The 18,941-nt window shown below is 44.0% G+C and overlaps 1 protein-coding gene across 1 annotated transcript; it reads left to right on the top strand.

Moving 5' to 3' along the window:
- Positions 1-1,826: 1,826 nt before the first annotated feature.
- C11H7orf78 (chromosome 11 C7orf78 homolog) lies at positions 1,827-17,733 on the top strand. The gene is made up of 6 exons (XM_035130119.3): positions 1,827-2,043; positions 3,241-3,702; positions 7,594-7,678; positions 11,071-11,219; positions 14,536-14,616; positions 15,672-17,733. Exons 2-6 carry the CDS (start codon positions 3,262-3,264, stop codon positions 15,939-15,941), a joined length of 1,026 nt encoding a protein of 341 aa, XP_034986010.2. The 5' UTR covers positions 1,827-2,043; positions 3,241-3,261; the 3' UTR covers positions 15,942-17,733.
- The last annotated feature ends 1,208 nt before the right edge of the window (positions 17,734-18,941 follow it).

Raw genomic sequence — 18,941 nt, 5'->3', positions numbered from 1 at the left:
TTCTGTGTGTTTTAAAAAATTCCATCAGAACTTTGTCCTCTGAGGGCTTTTTTGGGGGGAGGGGGGGTTGAGGGAAAGGATTTCAGTTTCACAAGTGCTTCATCAATGGGGGGAGGGAAATCTAAGGACCTCTGGCATTTTGGAGCCCCTACCTCTGTCACCGGGCCAAACCTCTGACTAACTTTGCTCCAAGTCCTCTATGAACACTTTGGGCTGGCTGGAATGTGTCCTCAAATCTGATCTGCTTCTAGTTTTTGTGGATGTAAGATGGATCTGTGTTTGTAGAAACCTCTGACTTTTGAATGGCAAGAAAGTTGCATCCATTTCCCTGCCCATGCTTGCATCTTGTAGCAATTGCAGGGCCTACCTTGGCTGCATTCACACCATAAATATAAAGCACTATGGTACCACTTTAAACAATCATTGAATTGTAGAGTTGGAAGGGACCCAAGGGTCATCTAGTCTAACCCCCTGCCCTGCAGGAATCTCAGCTAAAGCATCCATGACAGATGGCCATCCAGTCATGGCTTCCCGCAAAGATTCCTGGGAGCTGTAGTTTGCTCGGGGTGCTGAGAGTTGTTAGCAGATCCCCATTCTCTCCTCAGAGCTAACATCCCCACCCAGAGAGGTTTAACAATCCATCTGTGAGGGAGAAGGAATACTTCGTTCTGTCTTTCTTTCGTCTTCCTCCAAACTGGATGCCATTGCCTCTTGCTTTTATTCATTTCACAATATTTCTGCTTTCATTTAGATGTAAATAAATAATGCCTTGGGTTAGAAAAATATAAATTTATTTTGCAGAACTATTTGTGGTTGTTTTTCTAAACCTTTTCATTATTATTATTATTATTACTATAGCAAGTAATACCCTGCCATCTAGTGGAGAAAAGAACCACCCAGTTTTACACGTCTGAAGATGCCGGATATATGAATTCCCTTCACCTTTAATACACAGAAATCAGTCCTTATGATTAGGAGCTAATATCATGCTCACACATTCACTTAGATTCATGTCTGGTACAGTGGTACCTCGGGTTACAGATGCTTCAGGTTACAGACGCTTCAGGTTACAGACTCCGTTTACCCAGAAATACCGGTAGTACCTCGGGTTAAGAACTTTGCTTCAGGATGAGAACAGAAATTGTGCGGCGGCAGCGGGAGGCCCCTTTAGCTAAAGTGGTACCTCAGGTTAAGAACAGTTTCTGGTTAAGAACTGAGCTTCAGAACGAATTAAGTTCTTAACACAAGGTACCACTGTTTATGGGAGAGAGCTTGCCCTATAACAGGGGTCAGCAACCTTTTTCAGCCGTGGGCCGGTCCACTGTCCCTCAGACCATGTGGTGGGCCGGCTATATTTTGAAAAAAAATATATGAATGAATTCCTATGCCCTACAAATAACCCAGAGATGCATTTTAAATAAAAGGACACATTCTACTCATGTAAAAACACGCCGATTCCCGGACTGTCCATGGGCTGGATTGAGAAGGTGATTAGGTTGCCTACCCCTGTCCTATAAGAACAGGAATAAAAAAGACTGTCTTTGTGCTGGGTCTCACTCAGTGGCCTGTTTCATCTTATTCGTTCTCCCTCAGTTGCATTTCCCTCAGTGAACTTTTCTGTTTCCTAGCATTTGAAATAATAGCCTTGAACTGGTGTAGCTGTTGCTAGGTTTCAAGCTCATTTTATACAGCCAAGAGAGACACTCTTTTCAGGGTTGTTTCCCACCCCCCCTTTTTGAATTTTGAATGACAGTCCTGAGGCAAGAATTGTCCTGTTTCTTAGCAACCCAGATGGGTTGAATACATTTATGCATTCAAACCTCTTTGTATAACAAAAAAGAAAGGAAAAAGAAGAGCACAAACATCTCCCAGAACAAACATTGCTGTTATGAGACCCTTCTCTCTCTCTCTCTCTCTCTCTCTCTCTCTCTCTCTCTCTCTCTCTCTCTCTCTCTCTCTGCTTGCTTTGCTCTAACCAGGGCTGCAAAGGGGAAAATGTGATCCGGCATGAAACACTTGAGAAAGGACTTGGCTTTAGAGAGGGTGAGTAGAATCTCCTTGCTTCTTCAGCTCTGCCTCCTTTATAAAGGTTGCAGTTTTACTGTTATTAATAACTAGGACAACACTTAAAAGAATTGTGATGATATCGGGGAGAACTGTGTAAATAGCCAAGGAAGATTTCAAAAGTTCTCACCACAATTTCTAAAAAAACAAGTTTGTACTTTACAGCCTACTCCATGCCAGGTTCAGGGTTCCTGGGCTGATATACAAATCCCAGAACAACTTAGGCACAAGATACCTTAATATAAAGCTCAAACACTGTGATCATCTGGAGGAGTCCAGTCAATTGTTCCGCCTCCCACTCCTCCATGCAGCAGAGGCCCACCCGGCTGAACTACAGGCTGGACATTTAGTGTTGCTGATCCCATGCTTTGGAATACCTTCCAAGAGAGATTTAGTAGGCATCCTTGCTATTGACTTTCAGGTGTCTCTTGCAGACTTGTTTTGCTGACAGGCCTTTGCAGTTGTCTGGTTTTTATTTTTGCTTAGCCGGTAACCTTAAAGATTACCTGTACTTTCAATATATTTCTAAACGGTGTTTTGTGTATTAACAATGTACACCGCCTTGATATCTTGGCGGTACAGATATACTTCTATAAAGGCATAAATTTCTGACTGCGAACATATCTGCATATGGGAATACAAGCTAGCTATTTGCATTTTTCTTTGTTTTGTTTTGCAGTCTTATTTTCACCATTCAACTTGGATGGGTTAGGGTGTTTTAAAAGGAAAAAAAGGTATGTGGCGATGTTTTTCTGGGTACCATGTATTGCCACAACCCCAACATCAATTTGCTCATTGCCTGAGCACAACTTAAGACTCAGATACGTTCGTAAAGAAAAAGCTCTTTATATGCGCTATAACACTGTGACACCAGATGGCGCTGTGGAGTCCCGTCTTTCGCAAAAGTGATTTCCCTTAATGAAGTTTACAACATGTTTAACTGAAATGCTTTTTTGATGTGTCTCGATCCAGACCTAGCCATTTTGTTTCAAGGGTGACTTCTTCTGTCAGCCCAAAGGAAGCGATGCAGCGGGCATATTTTCATGGGTTGTTGCTGTTGTTTTAAACAGCTGTTTTCTGCAGAATTGTACGAAAAGCAAATTTGTATGATAAATCAATAATAACGAAAGTCTTTCTTCTTATTCCTCTTCCTCTTTACCTCTTTACCTTGTTTAGGCATAGAACGGCGAGTGCAGAATGTTCCCCAATATCCATGCTGGGAACCAATCGAAGTGTACTTTCGATTCGAAGGGGAAATTTGCTACGCATCTGGAGTTAGCCTTTGCACGAGATCGAGTCAGTGTGTCTCAGCCGCACACAGCCCCTCTGGAAAAGGATAGCTGCCTAAAGCAACCTCCCGATTTCAGCTACAGGCTTTATATCACCCGAGGCCTTCTCAGGAAGCCGCGAGGAAAGTCGAAAGAGCTGAAAAAGAAATCACCCCCAAGCATAGTGCATGAAGAGTTGGAGAGGATAAGGTCAAATTTATTTTTCTCCATCGTGGAACGTGAACAGGAGCCCAAGATCATTACAAGGTTTCCCCATGTGGGTCCCTACGAAGCCCAGTTAATGTTCGTGAAGATGGGAAAGTTTAAGAGCAGTAAATACCAAGATCCAAAACCATTCGACCATAGACAGGTAAAGGGAAGGATAAATATGAATGGAGGCAACTGGAAAAGGGTGGCCTTTGTTGGGGAGGGGGATCAAGGCAATGCTCTGCACCAGGTGTGGGTAGACTTCAAGGCTTGTGGGATCTACTTTGTGATGCCCCAGGTGTCCCTTTTTTGTGTGCATTCAGGGTGGTATTGGGACATTTATGCACAATCTCACTTTCAATACCGCTTACACAGTTTTGGGGTGGACATACCGTTTTGTTTCCAGTTAATGCATGTCCCATGACCTTCTTGCTTAAAACATTGAAATTTTCATACCACAAATGTTCCAGGTTTGTTTGATTGTTTTCCTGCTTTAATTGCGCTGCAGTGCAAGACTGTCCCTCCAGACAGCAATAATTATAATTATTATAATTATATGTATATATTATTATTATTATGTAGTAACTAACATCCGGGAAGCTCCACAGAGCAACTAATAAAGCAAAATGATATGTGGATGGTCCACAGCTTAAATCTACCACAAATGCATTATTATTGCGTCAATGGCATGTTGCAGAATAACCTGCAAACAACAACAACCAGCCAAGAGGGACTGTTGGGGGTGGTTTATTTATTTGTTTGTTTTAACTATACAGTCGTACCTTGGTTCGTGAATACCTTGCGAGTCAAACGTTTTGGCTCTTGAACGCCACAAACCCGGAAGTGAGTGTTCCGGTTTGCAAACGTTCTTTGGAACCCGAACATCTGACACGACTTCCGCGGCTTCCGATTGGCTGCAGGAGCTTCTGAGGTACCACTGGAGTTCTAAGATCTACAAGTTGGAGCCAAGTGTTTGCACAGTGGCTTAGTCAGACAGGTGTACATATAGAATTGAAAAAGGCTAAAGGCTACTTCTAAGAACATGCTCAGCCCAGAAATTTGCTTTTATCTCCAGGGTGGGTTTCTCACAGAAATTCAATCCTGGTCTGTCCCCCACAAGTTTTCATTATTTCAGCAGAGTGAGGCACATATTTTCATTTGATCCTTTTCTTAAGGAGCCAGAAGTCAGAAACCCTTGTGATCTACCTCAACTCACCTAGAAATCTACCCTTAAAGCTTAGTTTTCTTTCTGCCTTTACACATAGGGACTTGATTCCATTCTCCTCAAAAGGTGAACCTACCTAATTCACACTTCCCGAAATAATACGTGAATCAAAACACAGCCATCCTTTGAAATTTGCATTTCTCCAATTTTTGCGGTGTGCTTCTCCAGCCAAGGAATATGTACCAAAATGCATGTACTAGAGGAAAGTATGCATATAAAAGCATGAGAGAAAATAACATACAACGGGAATACTGCTTTGCAAAAATGTCAATATTGGGAAAAATTGTATGCTACAATGCTGATGAATTTTCATGAGGACATAAAAAACCAAAAACTAATGTGAAGAACCAAAATAAATATGAGAAAATGAGAGAACCCTAAATTGACAGTTTCGCCTATCTCTATCTACATAACACAGAAGCTACATCATTTCTCTTTGGTGTGTCTATAAAGTACCCACCACCCAGAAACACACACAAGCAACAGAATTTAGTGTCTCCACAAGATGGCACTATTGCAACAAATGCTTTGGTCAGATGAATTCAGTGATGTGGATCACATTTATCTTTTCCTTATAGTGTAGTTGGGTTATGTGGTTATACTGTATTAGCCTTTGAAAATGTCTTTGAAGCCTCAGGGCTCTTCAGAAACTTTTTAAACATTGGGATATTCATCTTCAATCATGGTACTCTGTTGGTGACTGGATTTTTTCATGAGACTTAAATTAATTTATAGAGGCACGTTAATGTCCAATGCGATCGTTTCTAATGCATTTCATTGTTTTTCTCCATTCAACCACAACACAAATTAACAGGCTAACCCTCCATGTGGTATTTTTTAAAAAAAATCAGTATCATTACTTTTATCGCACCAAACTTTTAAGTTGCAGCTAGGACAGGAGGCCTTTCCACCTGGTCCTCAGGACTCTTTCTAGGTCTCGCCCCTTCCCAGGCAAAACCCCTCACTGGATCTGCACCCTTCTTGAGTGTTTTGCCTGGAGGATGCAGAGAGGTGTAGGGCAGTTCTGAGCTAGATGGACCAATGGTCTTCTTCCTCAACAGAAGGCAGCTTCCTATGTCCCAATGAGTGTTTCTGGCTGGCTGAAATATGTTATTCAGCCCTTACTTCAATGGAGGACAGAGAAGGGTGCATGTAGGAAGTAGGCTACCATACAAAGGTAAACTTTAGATTTGTTGCTCTCTTACTTTTTCCTCTCATCTCAGGTACCACTAGCATGCAGCAGTTTGCTTAAAAGGAAATGTGGTCCCAGGCAGAAATTGGTCCTCAGACCTGACTTAAAAGTTTTTTTTTCATTGAAAGACGGCCCTGCTTATGTGCTCACATGTGAACCTTATGGTATTAACAAAGGGCAGGTATTTACTAGCAGAACCAGTTAAGAAATGTGTATACGGAGATGATTATCTGAGGTGCTTTGAAAAGCTAAGATTAGCATTTCCTTACTAAACTTACTGGATAACTTATTCCTGCCTTAAACCAGGAAGTGACTGTATATTATTAACGACAGCTGTGTGTCTTCTGTTGACTTTTGAGAGCCTCAGAAGTTTACAAATCAGTTTTATTGATGTTAGCTAAGTAGTTTAACAACTGAGTATGTGGCAAGAAATGAGCTCTGTCCAGTTCCAGGATCACTTCTTGTTTGTTTATTTATTTTAGAGAATCTCTAACCTACCTTGCAATCTGCTAAAATAAGTGTCTTCAACCTTTTCAGACCCATGACCCACTTTTAACCCAAACATGCATTTGGAGACCCGTTTCTTAGTCTTTTACCACATATTTGCAGATTGCTCCTGTTGCCACCCACCTTGAATCAGGCTGCCACCCACTAGTTGAAGACTACAGTGGTACCTTGGTTTACGAACTTAATCCGTTCCAGAAGTCCGTTCTTAAACCAAAGCGTTCTTAAACCAAGGTGTGCTTTCCCATAGCAGTGGGGGACTCAATTTACAAATGGAACACACTCAACAGGAAGCAAAACATAATCTTATTCCAAGGCAAAGTTCACAAACCAAAACACCTACTTCCGGTTTTGCAGCGTTCTTAATCCACGTTGTTCATAAACTAAGCTGTTCTTAAACCAAGGTACCACTGTAGTGCCATAAAAGGACCCCGGTGTTGCCTCGAGACTGAAACACAACAATACAAAAAAACAAAACAAAAACCCCACCCTAGTAACATAAATAAATAAAACAAAATACAGGACATAAATCCATTAAAACAGCAGCATGAAAGAAATGTAGAACAGCTCACAAGCTATGTACACACTGTCTATTTAAAACACATGATTTCCCACCCAAAGAATCCTGGGAGCTGTAACTTGTGGGTATGCTGGGAATTGTCATAATGTGAAAGATACACTACAGTTCCCAGGATTCTTTGGGAAAAGTCATGTGTTTTAAATGTGTGGTGTATATCTATTTGTATAGCCTTTGCTTTAAAAGTACAGTGCCACAGCAGGAGGCAAAAAACCCTTGACAAACCTTTAAAAATAGAAGCATGGCAAAACTGTATTTTCATGCGTATAAGACTACTTTTTAACCCAGGAAAATCTTCTCAAAAGTCGGGGGTTGTCTTATACGCTGGGTCGTATTTATTATATGACGAGTATATCCCAATCTCTATATTTTAACTGGAAAAGTTGGGGGTCGTCTTATACGCCGGAACATACGGTAAAATAACCCTGTTTGCTATATCCACAAGGAAGTTGCTGTGAATGGGCAGTAAGAATGACAAGCGCCAAAGCATTGCTCCCAAGTTGTTTGCCAGCAAATCCAGGTGTTGCCATGCCTCTCCATGTTTTTTCCTGTGCAGTATGAGCCAAATGGACCGAATTTTGTGACCAGCTATGCCAGAGACCCTCTGAATCTAAAGCTTAAATCCCAGGGTTTAAGCAAAGGTAAGTCCTCGCTGATCTTCAGAGGTAGGTATGACACCCGTTTCATGCATCAGAGGAACATTATAGTTTGAACATCATGTTATCATAGTAATAAATTGGATTGGGAAGCTTGTGTTGTGCTGGGCATAGGGTGTGGTGTGGGATGTGGCTCTCAAAACTCTCTCCAGCCTGTGCTTCCCCCTCCTGCTACTGCTTTACACCCTCCTTGCCTTGCTGAAATATGTTCTTGAAATCTGATAATGCTTCTTACTTACTTGGGTGGAGGATAGATAGGGGTGTATGAGTTGGTATACTATATACTGTCTAGCAGCCTACGGTATAATTGCACTGGATAGCTCAGTTGGTTAGAGCGTGGTGCTGAAAATGCCAATGTTGCAGGTTCAATCCCCACATGAGACAGCTGCCTATTCCTGCATCACAGGAGGTTGGGTGCAGGAGATGATCCTCAGGGTCCCTTCCAACTCTACAATTCTAAGATTCTATAAAGGTAACGTTAGAATTGATGCTTTTGAATTATGGTGCTGGAGGAGACTCTTAAGAGTCCCATGGACTGCAAGAAGATCAAACCTATCCATTCTGAAGGAAATCAGCCCTGAGTGCTCACTGGAAGGACAGATCCTGAAGCTGAGGCTCCTGTACTTTGGCCACCTCATGAGAAGAGAAGACTCCCTGGAAAAGACCCTGATGTTGGGAAAGATTGAGGGCACAAGGAGAAGGGGACGACAGAGGACGAGATGGTTGGACAGTGTTCTCGAAGCCACCAACATGAGTCTGACCAAACTGCGGGAGGCAGTGGAAGACATGAGTGCCTGGCGTGCTATGGTCCATGGGGTCACGAAGAGTGGGACACGACTAAACAACAACAACAACGTTAATGTCTGCTGCTCTCCCCACTTTTGTTGCTGGCCCTGCCTACCACAGGCCTGCAGCCCTCAGAAGGTTGCCTACAAGACAATGTGGCCTCCATAAGCTGAAAAGGGCTAATCATCCCTGTAATAAATACGGTAATAGAATCATAGACTCATGGAGTTGGAAGGGACCCCAAGCATCATGTAGTACAACCCCCTGCTGAGCTATCCAGGAAGTGAAAGAGGGTTGCAATATTGGCTCCCGGTATGTTTCCGAGCACAATTCAAAGTGTTGGTGCTGACCTTTAAAGCCCTAAACGGCCTCGGCCCAGTATACCTGAAGGAGCGTCTCCACCCCCATCATTCAGCCCGGACACTGAGGTGCAGCTCTGAGAGCCTTCTGGTGGATCCCTCACTGTGAGAAGTGAAGTTACAGGGAACCAGGCTTTCTCGGTAGTGGCGCCCACCCTGTGGAACGCCCTCCCATCAGATGTCAAAGAAATAAACAACTATCTGACTTTTAGAAGACATCTGAAGGCAGCCCTGTTTAGGGAAGTTTTTTATGTTTGATGTTTTATCGTGTTTTTAATATTCTGTTGGGAGCTGCCCAGAGTGGCTGGGGGAACCCAGCCAGATGGGTGAGGTAACAACAACAACAAATTATAATTATTATTATTAGACTCTGATAGTATTAATCTTCATTAAGCAGACATATTAAATAGTTGGCACTCACAACAGCCATTATTTCCTTTAGGGAACAATAGTAATAAAGGTTAGTTTCTGGCATATTTATAATACAAAACATTAATGCTAAGATTCTCATTTGACTATAACACTCAAAAGTCAACATATCATTACAAACGGGTGATTGTGAAGCTGGGCTATGGCAGTCCAAATTTTCCTCTTTTGTTCGTACACCCCACTTGAATTCCACTTGCCATATTTGACCATGCTGCTGCCATTTAGCAGTGTGCTAGGTGCTCTGGAGAATGTGTAAGTGGCACTGATAGACGAGTTCAGAACTGAACATCTATGCTAACTGGTTGCGATCTATGGAGCAGCAAACTTGGCAGAAGGCCGAACATCTGCTGTTGCATTTACAAAACTCCATGCGAATACGTGTCCACCTGTTACGTAAATGGGATACAGCAAGAGGCACAGGTGTATGATGTGCCTGGTGCAACTCTGGCCACTGATTCTTTATTTATTAAGATATGCATTGCACTTGAAAAAGATTGTTTTCTGCTGCTTCAGAGAAGTGGACACGGAGCAATGGATTCAAACTTCAAGAAAGAAGATTCCACCTAAACATTAGGAAGAACTTCCTGACAGTAAGAGTTGTTCGGCAGTGGAATTTGCTACCAAGGAGTGTGGTGGAGTCTCCTTCTTTGGAGGTCTTTAAGCAGAGGCTTGACAGCCATATGTCAAGAATGCTTTGATGGTGTTTCCTGCTCGGCAGGGGGTTGGACTGGATGGCCCTTGTGGTCTCTTCCAACTCTATGATTCTATGATTATAAAAGCAAGTAATTTTAATGCGGTTTGCAAAACGAGTAAAACAATGAAATTATCAGTAAAAAAAGTTAAAAACAACTATTTAAAACATTTTGGGGGGGGACCCACCGATAAGCAAAAAACAACAACCCCACCCCAGAATAAAACATATCGATGTTCTACCTATCTTGCCTAAATGGAACTGTTTTACCAGGCACTGACAAGAGTACAGAGAAGGCCCCTGGCTGTCCCCTAGTTACTTTCAATTTATATGTACATTTTCACACTAAAGCTAATATCCAAGCACTTTCATACCAGTAATCCAACATCGCACCCTTTAATAAATCTTCCCAAAATCTAGTAATAGTCACAGTGGCAGACATCGGGCTCTCAAATTTTTGTGTCGCCCAGTGTGAAATATACTCGGAGTCCTGTAGTGACTTCATGCTCTTTATTGCAGCTTGTAAAACAGTGAATGAAATGCCCCCCCCCCAAAAAAAAACCCCTCTGGCTTTTATATACATTATTTACACAACGAGTGCCGTCTGATTGGCTGATTCTGCTTCCCTCCTGGAGCCTGATTGGTCTTTTCCTGCAGGCCAATCAATTGTTGCATTCTACGATCCTACCAGCCTAATAGGCTAATTAACTTCTTCCTGGAGCCTGATTGGTCTTCTCCTGCAAGCCAATCAGTTGTTGCATTCTAGGATCCTACCTGCCTATTGTTCTATGATCCAAGCTTAGTACAAAACACTGCGCAGTGCTAAAAATTGGAACACACAAACCCCACCTCTCACGCTCCACTCTGCATAACTGTTGTGGCACCCCTTGCGGTTACTGGCGCCCAGGGCAGCCAGACCGGTGTGGCTCCCCTAAAACTGACTAGCTGCTTTGGCTGCAATTCTGTTAGTCCCATTGGCTCTTGTGGGACTTACTCCCAAGTAAACACCATAGGATTGTGCTGCATGCGCTTTCAAATCCTTTCCCTGGCAGCAGCAATGCACGATACGGATTTTGAGCACAAATTGCCTTTTGTTTGCTGTCCCCCTTCAGTCCACGGACTCCATCCTCTTGCGGAAGAAAAGGGGGGGCCCAGATCCAAGGAGAGATTCACCACCTGCTACAAGCCTCATGAACTCAAGTGGGATTCGAAGTTACTTCTGCCAAAGGAGCCTTGGCCTACTAAACCGGTTTCCTTCACAGTTAGTACAGAACTCCATAATCCCTTCCCTTCTTCACATCTTCTTCCACAGAGCTTATATTTGGAATAGAAATCTGTGGGTGTCCTGAATGTTTTTTTGTTTTTTAACTGGAGTACTTGGGAGTTTTTGCAAAGCCGATAGCTAGCCAGATTCTAACCTAAGGTGATATAATTAGAAGACAGGCTGTGGGTTGTTGTTTTTTAAAATGTATGCCTCATAAACAGGTTGTCACAGGTAGAAGAGGAAGATATTTGCAGGCCTGCTGCTATTTATAGTTTTGTTTGAAAACTGTAACTGTTTCTCTTGCAAAATGCCATGGACGACAGTGTGTTGCTTTACGCCATCAGATATGGAGATACTTTGTAAAAAATAATAATAGAAAAAGCAAAAAACATAGAACCTTGGATACATTGGCTACATTACAGGCTGAAAAGAACAGGCTCAGATTCACCCAGTTTCCCGGGGATCAGAAGCGGCTTGGGCTTTCTGACAAATTATAGACTTTTTCCTAATGAGACATGAATGACTCTTGTGTTTTAAATGGAAACAAGCCAGAGACATTTCAGAATGTGGGAGGCGTAATTTTCCTGAGCTAGTCTTGGAGATTCAAATGCATGTTGGCAAATAGTGTAACAGCATATGTAGAATCTTGCCTACTGTTTAATATCGCTTGAGCTGCAAATGCTCTTAAATTATAAGCACTAACACATGTGGAAGAAAGTTCCATTGTAACTAGTAAGGCTTCTATCTGATTCCCTGATATCCATCTGATCACCTTTGACACTTCAGATGTTGCCAAACTACAATTCCCATAATTCCTGAAATTCGGCCATACTGGCCAGGGCTGATGGAATCCAAAAACCTCTAGATGACCACAGGTTCCCCATTGAGGCCCATATGGAATGGGGCACCTCCCTGACATTGGGTGAGGATGCCCATATGCACATACAAAGTTTTGGATTATAGCTACAAAGATATCAGTTAAGAATTTTTAATCACTTTAGGTAATAACATACTTAAATTATGTCATTTATGGTAAATGCTTGAATTTGTTCCTGCTTTGCTTAGATGCTACACAAAGTAGGTATAATCACAGATGCATGTATTCACGTGTCAGCATTTGCTGGGCAGCACAGAATCCAACTTTCTCATGCAGAACCTGGTTTAGCAATGGACAGGGATCTTTCTTGCAAAGCAGGGCCAGCCCACCTATGAGGCAAGGTGAGGTGACTGCCTTGGGTGGCAGAATTCACAGGGGCAACAGATCTGGCCTCCAAGGCATGCATAACCATTCAGCCCAGACACTGAGTTCCAGCACCGAGGGCCTTCTGGCGGTTCCCTCATTGCGAGAAGTGAGGTTACAGGGAACCAGACAGAGGGCCTTCTCGGTAGTGGCACCTGTCCTGTGGAACGCCCTCCCAGCAGATGTCAAGGCAATAAGTAACTATTTTACCTTTAGAAGACAACTGAAGGTGGCCCTGTTTAGGGAAGTTTTTAATGTTTAATGATGTACTGTTTTAATTTTCGGTTGGAAGCCGCCCAGAGTGGCTGGGGAAACCCAGCCAGATGGGCAGGGTATAAATAATAAATTATTATTACAGTATTATTAGTATTATTATTGCCCACTGCCGCTGCTTTAGTGGCAGCGACAGCTGCGGTGTGCTCCTTGGAAGCTGGATCTGCTGCCTCCTTGGTAGCCCCCCACCCCACCCAGTGTCAACTCTACAGTGGTCTCTTGGCTAATAGGAGGTGCTTCTGGTCTCCTCCCTCCCCTAGGGAGGAAATAGCTGCCTTCTGGAGTCTCCTAGACTCTGCACCTGCCTAGTGCAGGCATAGGCAAACTCGGCCCTCCAGATGATTTGGGACTACAATTCCCATCATCCCTGACCACTGGTCCTGTTAGCTAGGGATCATGGGAGTTGTAGTCCCAAAATATCTGGAGGGCCGAGTTTGCCTATGCCTGGCCTAGTGTGATTCAGAGTGGGCCCCTCCGACCCACCATGATTCGCTGCTGGTTAGGTGCCCTGTCCCTCCTATAATCTCAGGTGTTTACTGCTGCCCCCAGCCTATGCTTTCTGTTATTTTATTTCTTCCTCCCTCTTTTTGTTCTTCTGCGTTCAGCTTGGTTTTTTAAATTTAAAAAACACATGGCATATTTTTAGGCATTGTGGGAAATCATATCACTGTACAAATCTTGCCAGTCCTCTGTGTGGATGATTGGATGAGGTGCTTCCTGTTGTTGTCGAAGGGACTTCAATCGCTTGAAACAAAGCACACACCATGGAGGCTTTCAGGAACTTCGGCTTTGCCAAGAAACTGCACTGCAGGAAAAATAGCGCCAAAACACAAACATTGCCACCCCCGTTGCATAAATGGATTGCTAACACCCCAGTCCAAACCATGTCTGCTCTGATGTAAACCCTGTTGAATTCAGTGGGGCTTATTCCCAGGCAAATGGAGGACAGCAGGGGTGGCGTAGAGCTAGTTTGCTCGCACCTACTCTCCCCAAGCTCCTTGCATGTTCATGTCAGCCATGTACTGAATGCCTGAAGGAGCGTCTCCACCCCCATCACTCAGCCCAGACACTGTGGTCCTCCTCTAAGGGTCTTCCCTCACTGCAAGAAGTAAAGTTACAGGGAACCAGGCAGAGGGTCTTCTCAGTAGTGGTGCCCTCCCTGTGGAACACTCTCCCCTCAGATGTCAAGGAGATAAAGAATTATGCAACTTGTAGAAGACATCTGAAGGCAGCCCTGTATCGGGAGGTTTTTAATGACTGATGTTTTTATTATGTTTTTAGATATGCTGCAAATTGCCCAGAGTGGCTGGGTAATCCCAGCAAGATGGGCAGGGTATAAATAATAAAAACAACTATTATTATTATTATTATTATTAGTAGTAGTAGTAGTAGTAGTATTAGGCTTATATCTGCTGAGGCCAGTGCTCCTCACAGGCAACCACAGATATGTGAGGAGATAGGCCTGCTGGGAAAAGTTTTTTGACAGGCTCTCATCACATTTGGCGATTGTGAAGCACTAGCATTAAAAACCCTTGTAACAGGCTGACTACATACCCTCACTAGTAAATGGGTGTCTGTATGATATTCAATGTGGATGGGTATTCAATTATTGCAGCTAAAGCCTTTTTTGCCGGTAAATGTTACGTATCTTCCCTTCAGGCTATGCTTCTGTTATAAAGCCTAGCTGCAGAGGAGCAAGGCCCTTTCGTTTTAAGATGTTTGATATCTGTGAATCCCCATTTGGTTAAAACCATGCCCGTCAGTAGTTTTCTTATATTATTTTAATGATTTTGTCTTCAGAGGCACAGAAGCCAACGAGCTGCACACAGTGCCTTTCTGGAACGTGTAGAAGAAACGCTAAGCCAGGTGTGGTTGAAAGAGGTAAGTTGCCTTCAGGAAATCTAGCGACTCAGTTTTAAACCGGTTTATTCCCCTCTAAGGAACCCTTATGGTATAAAGTAGTACAGAGAATATTTAGACAACTCCCACCAGTTCCATTCAACACACAGAGAGGCACAGGTTCCCCACATCAGGGGAGGAACTGAAGGAAAGTTGGGATAGAAGTTGTTGTGGTGGCTAGTTGTCCTTGGGACTGGTGGGGCAGAAGGCCAGTAGAAGACCAGCAGTAGGTAGAGTCAGAGCCAATGACAGGAAGTGCCTTCTGATTGGTTTTAAGTAAGAAGACAGGCAGATGGGGGCTGACTGAGGACAGACTGACCCTAATGGACTCACCCAACTTGTCCTAATGGACCAGCCTCCGCTGAGAAGAAGTGAGCAATGTCTTCATGGGTCACGTAACTACAGGGCTGTCTTAAGCATGTCGGGTGCCCTGGCGCCGTGGTGCGGAGATCGCTCCGGCGCCCCCGCCCCATTTCTTGCCGCGGCTGGTGGGTGGGCGCGGCTCCATTGCGCGGCGCCACCCAACCTTCCCCTAGAGCCGGCCCTGCGTAACTAAGAACATATGGAGAGCCCTCTGCATCGTGCCAGAGGCCCATCTAGTCCAGCTTCCTATTCTCACAGTAGCCTAATAGGAAGCTGGCAAGCCAGAACTGAGCACATGAAAACTTACTCGTCCTGTGGTTTCCAGCAACCAGTGTTCAGAAGCATTCCTGCCTCCAGCTGTGGAGGAAGAGGAACAAGCATTGTGGCTGGTTGGTAGCCATTTCCTCCATAAATGTGTCCGTTCCTCTTTTAAATCCTTCCAAGTTGGTGGCCACCACTGCCTCTTGTGGGAGTGAGTTCCATAGTTGAACTGCACTCTGTGTGAAGCAGTGTAGCCTTTTATATGTCCTCCATCTGCCCAAATTTTTGCTTCATTGAATGCCCGCAAGTTATAGTGTTGTGTATGTGTGTGAGTGAGAGAGAGAGAACGAAATTAGGCAGGCTTTCTAGATAGGGATGTTGACCTTTTGTGACATTTCCTCCCTGCTTTCCAGGCAGCCCAGAAGCAGGCCCAGGACAGAAGAAAAGCTGCATCTAGTCTGAGGCAGAAAGCGCCAAGCACAGCTGTTTCCATTGAGAGCGATATTGAGATGCAGCAACAGGCCAGCAAGCAGCGGAAAAAAAGCCTGCAAAAAGGACGGCTCTTTCAGTCACCACCTATGGCACTGGAGTTGCAACTGTCAATGCATATAAAACCAGAACCTTTGGGCTTCTTGCTGCCAAGTGGCGTTGCCCAGAGTGTCGAGGAACTGAGGTGCAAATAATGAGGGGGAAACCACAGAACACTCTGCAAATACTCGGATTGTATTGTGCTCATTGCTGCTATTCTAGTGCCGGTAGGGTTCTGTATTGCAGGAGGATAAATCTCATCCTCTCTTTAGCACAGTGAATGTAATAATTGTAAATAATAATAAACAAACATACAAGTGCAGCAAGGGATGGTTTTCTCTATATAATACACTCCCACATCTAATGGCACTCAGGAGTGTTTTGCTAAAAATGATATAATCAAAACCATCAATCCGTATTCAAATAGGGGGAAATTAGCAATATATATATATATATAGGTATATATATGTTAATACCATGAGAATGAAAGTAGAACTTCCTGAGGAGAAGACAAACGGGCCTGGTGCAGAACCTGCACTGTTATGGTGTGAAAGATCTGGGATAGCTCAGATTCCTGCATTGCAGGAGGTTAAGGTAGATGACCCTTGTGGTCCCTTCCAACTTTATGATTCTACGGAGTATGTCTCACACGAGGTGCTTGACAACACCTGTACCAGTGTGGGGTAGAGAAACAGGCTTTGAGCACAGCAGAATGAGCAAACAAAAGCACACAATATGTGAAATCAGAGGAACAGGCCAGAAACAGGTGAAAGTTGATGTGCCCTCACACAATAATTTCACACGGGCTTCTGATTGCAATACCTTCTGGAGCAGAATGGGCATTCTTCATCCCAACTAGGTATGCCTCTTGAGGCATGAATTTGTGTAGCACATTTGGAGATTTGAACATGTCGTTTGATACAGCATATAAAGATGGGTTTGGATCAGACGGAGCCTAGGACTTGCCGATCGGAAGGTCGGCGGTTTGAATCCCCGTGATGGGGCGAGCTCCTGTTGTTCGGTCCCAGCTCCTGCTCACCTAGCAGTTCGAAAGCACATCAAAGTGCAAGTAGATAAATAGGAACCGCCTTGGCGGGAAGGTAAACAGCGTTTCCATGCGCTGCTCTGGTTCGCCAGAAGCGGCTTAGTCATGCTGGCCTCATGACCCGGAAAAACTGTCTATGGACAAACACCGGCTCCCTTGGCCTATAGAGCGAGATGAGTGCCGCCCCCCAGAGTCGTTCACGACTGGACCCAACGGTCAGGGGTACCTTTACTGCACATGGGGGTTGGCAACCTTTTTTCGGCCAGAGAGCTCTTCTTTACAGCCAACTTCCCAGAGTGGGCACATGCCCACACAGAAGGTGTGACCAAAGCAAAAGTGGGTGTGGCTGAAGTGGGCATGGCCACAGCTGTCACTCCAACACACCACACAGAAATGCAGGCACATAGGCACTCAGGCCATGCATGAGCACACAACATGCAGGTGCGTAAAAGTTCACGTCACATAAAGGCAATAGGATGCATGCATCTAAAAATATAGGGGAAATGATCCTGTCACAAATGAGTGTTATCTGCCCCATGCGTATGGAAGCACACTGTAGACACAGCATTCGCCAGGCCACTGGAAAAAAATTCTCACAGCTCCATGAATGAGTATAAAGGTGGTTTCCCTGGAAAAGCACATCACGTGCACCAAAAGCTCTCACCAGAATGAAAGGCTGGGTCAGCAGTTGCTGTTGGTCTCTAAGCCTCGAGTCCATTCAGTGCTTACTGCAGGGGAATGACAAAGATGTTCACATTGTACGGTGCCGGATTTACGTATAAGCTAAACAAGCTATAGCCTAGGGCCCCACTCTCTTGGGGGCCCCAGAAAAGTTTAAACGGGGGGAAAAACCTGGATGTACATTTCCAAAATATAAGATAAAAAACAAATAAACCTAAATCTGGCCCTGACTGTGTAGATTTTCTTTATTGAACTATAAAAGCATTAAAGGTTCTTCCCTGCCCACAGCATCTTTTTTGGTACTTCCAGCATTTGTGTTTTATGCTGGCAATCCTTGCTACTGGGTCACTTCGTCCTTTTATTGAGCTGGTCTCAAGATGCGGCGTTGAGGACTCCCAGACTGCTGGTTTCGGGGGAATGTCAACATCCATGCCAAGGCAACTGGCTCTGGGGTGGCTTCACGGCTGCCATGATGACCATGGGGCTGCCCCACATTTCACCATTTGGCAGGCTATACTCTGGACCTACAACTGGGCACATGCTCAGAGTATTCCTTTTAAAAAAAAGGAGTTAGCAAATGGTTGTTTTTGCTGTAACACTCTTAAGGAGTGTAGAAGCAATCGTAAAGCATGAAACGGTGTGTGCTTTACTCCCCCTCACTCACTCCCCCCACCCCAGCAAGACCATTAAGTCAAGGGTCTAAAATGATTTAGCTCCCCCAATGGAGACGTCAGGTCAGCTTGTTACATGGACACATCACAAGTTGTCATGATCATCTTGTGCAATGGTATTTGTGCCCCATTCAAAGTATTTATTTTTGGCATTCACAACCCATGAGATGAGGCCTTAAATTCTTCCATGTATTTTTAACAGTACGAACGAGATTTTTAAAGACAAGTCAAATACATGTAGCTTTTTGGACCGATAATCCACATTTTTGACAGGGACCCTTGTTTTCTCTATTAGGCTTGTTACATAACTCTGAAAACGCCGGCAGTTTTCTCTCTTTCTAACGTCAAGGCAGCTTCCTCTTGTTCCCTGGAGTCAAAATAGGCATCAGAAACAGAAAAGGAATTTCCTTGTGTTTTGGAGATGTGCTTATTAATATCTGGAAACAGGAACCATCTAAAGCTTTGATGCAGAAGGGATCTTCCTTAGCACTGGAAACCTTTTAGGCAACGTTGCTTTGCCCACTCTTTAGCATACAATGCTTGCTTCTCTCAGGACCTTAAACATGTTGGGGGGTAGGAAGTAAACACTCTGGTCCTTTCTATTCCTAGAAGACAGAGCCAGATCTTCTGTAAATGCCACTTGAGACAGCTTGGAAATAGACCCGTCCCTCTTGCTTCTGATCCAATTTGCTTGACTGTCCTTGTGAGGCCTTGATCCCTTTGAAATCAGTTGAAAGACCAAGCGCTGAGTTTAATGG

The sequence above is a fragment of the Zootoca vivipara genome, chromosome 11, assembly GCF_965207765.1.
Source record: "Zootoca vivipara chromosome 11, rZooViv2.hap1.1, whole genome shotgun sequence".
Classification (NCBI taxonomy): Eukaryota; Metazoa; Chordata; class Lepidosauria; order Squamata; family Lacertidae; genus Zootoca; species Zootoca vivipara.
Note: the sequence above shows the minus strand (reverse complement) of the source record. Positions and strands in the feature narration are given on the sequence as shown.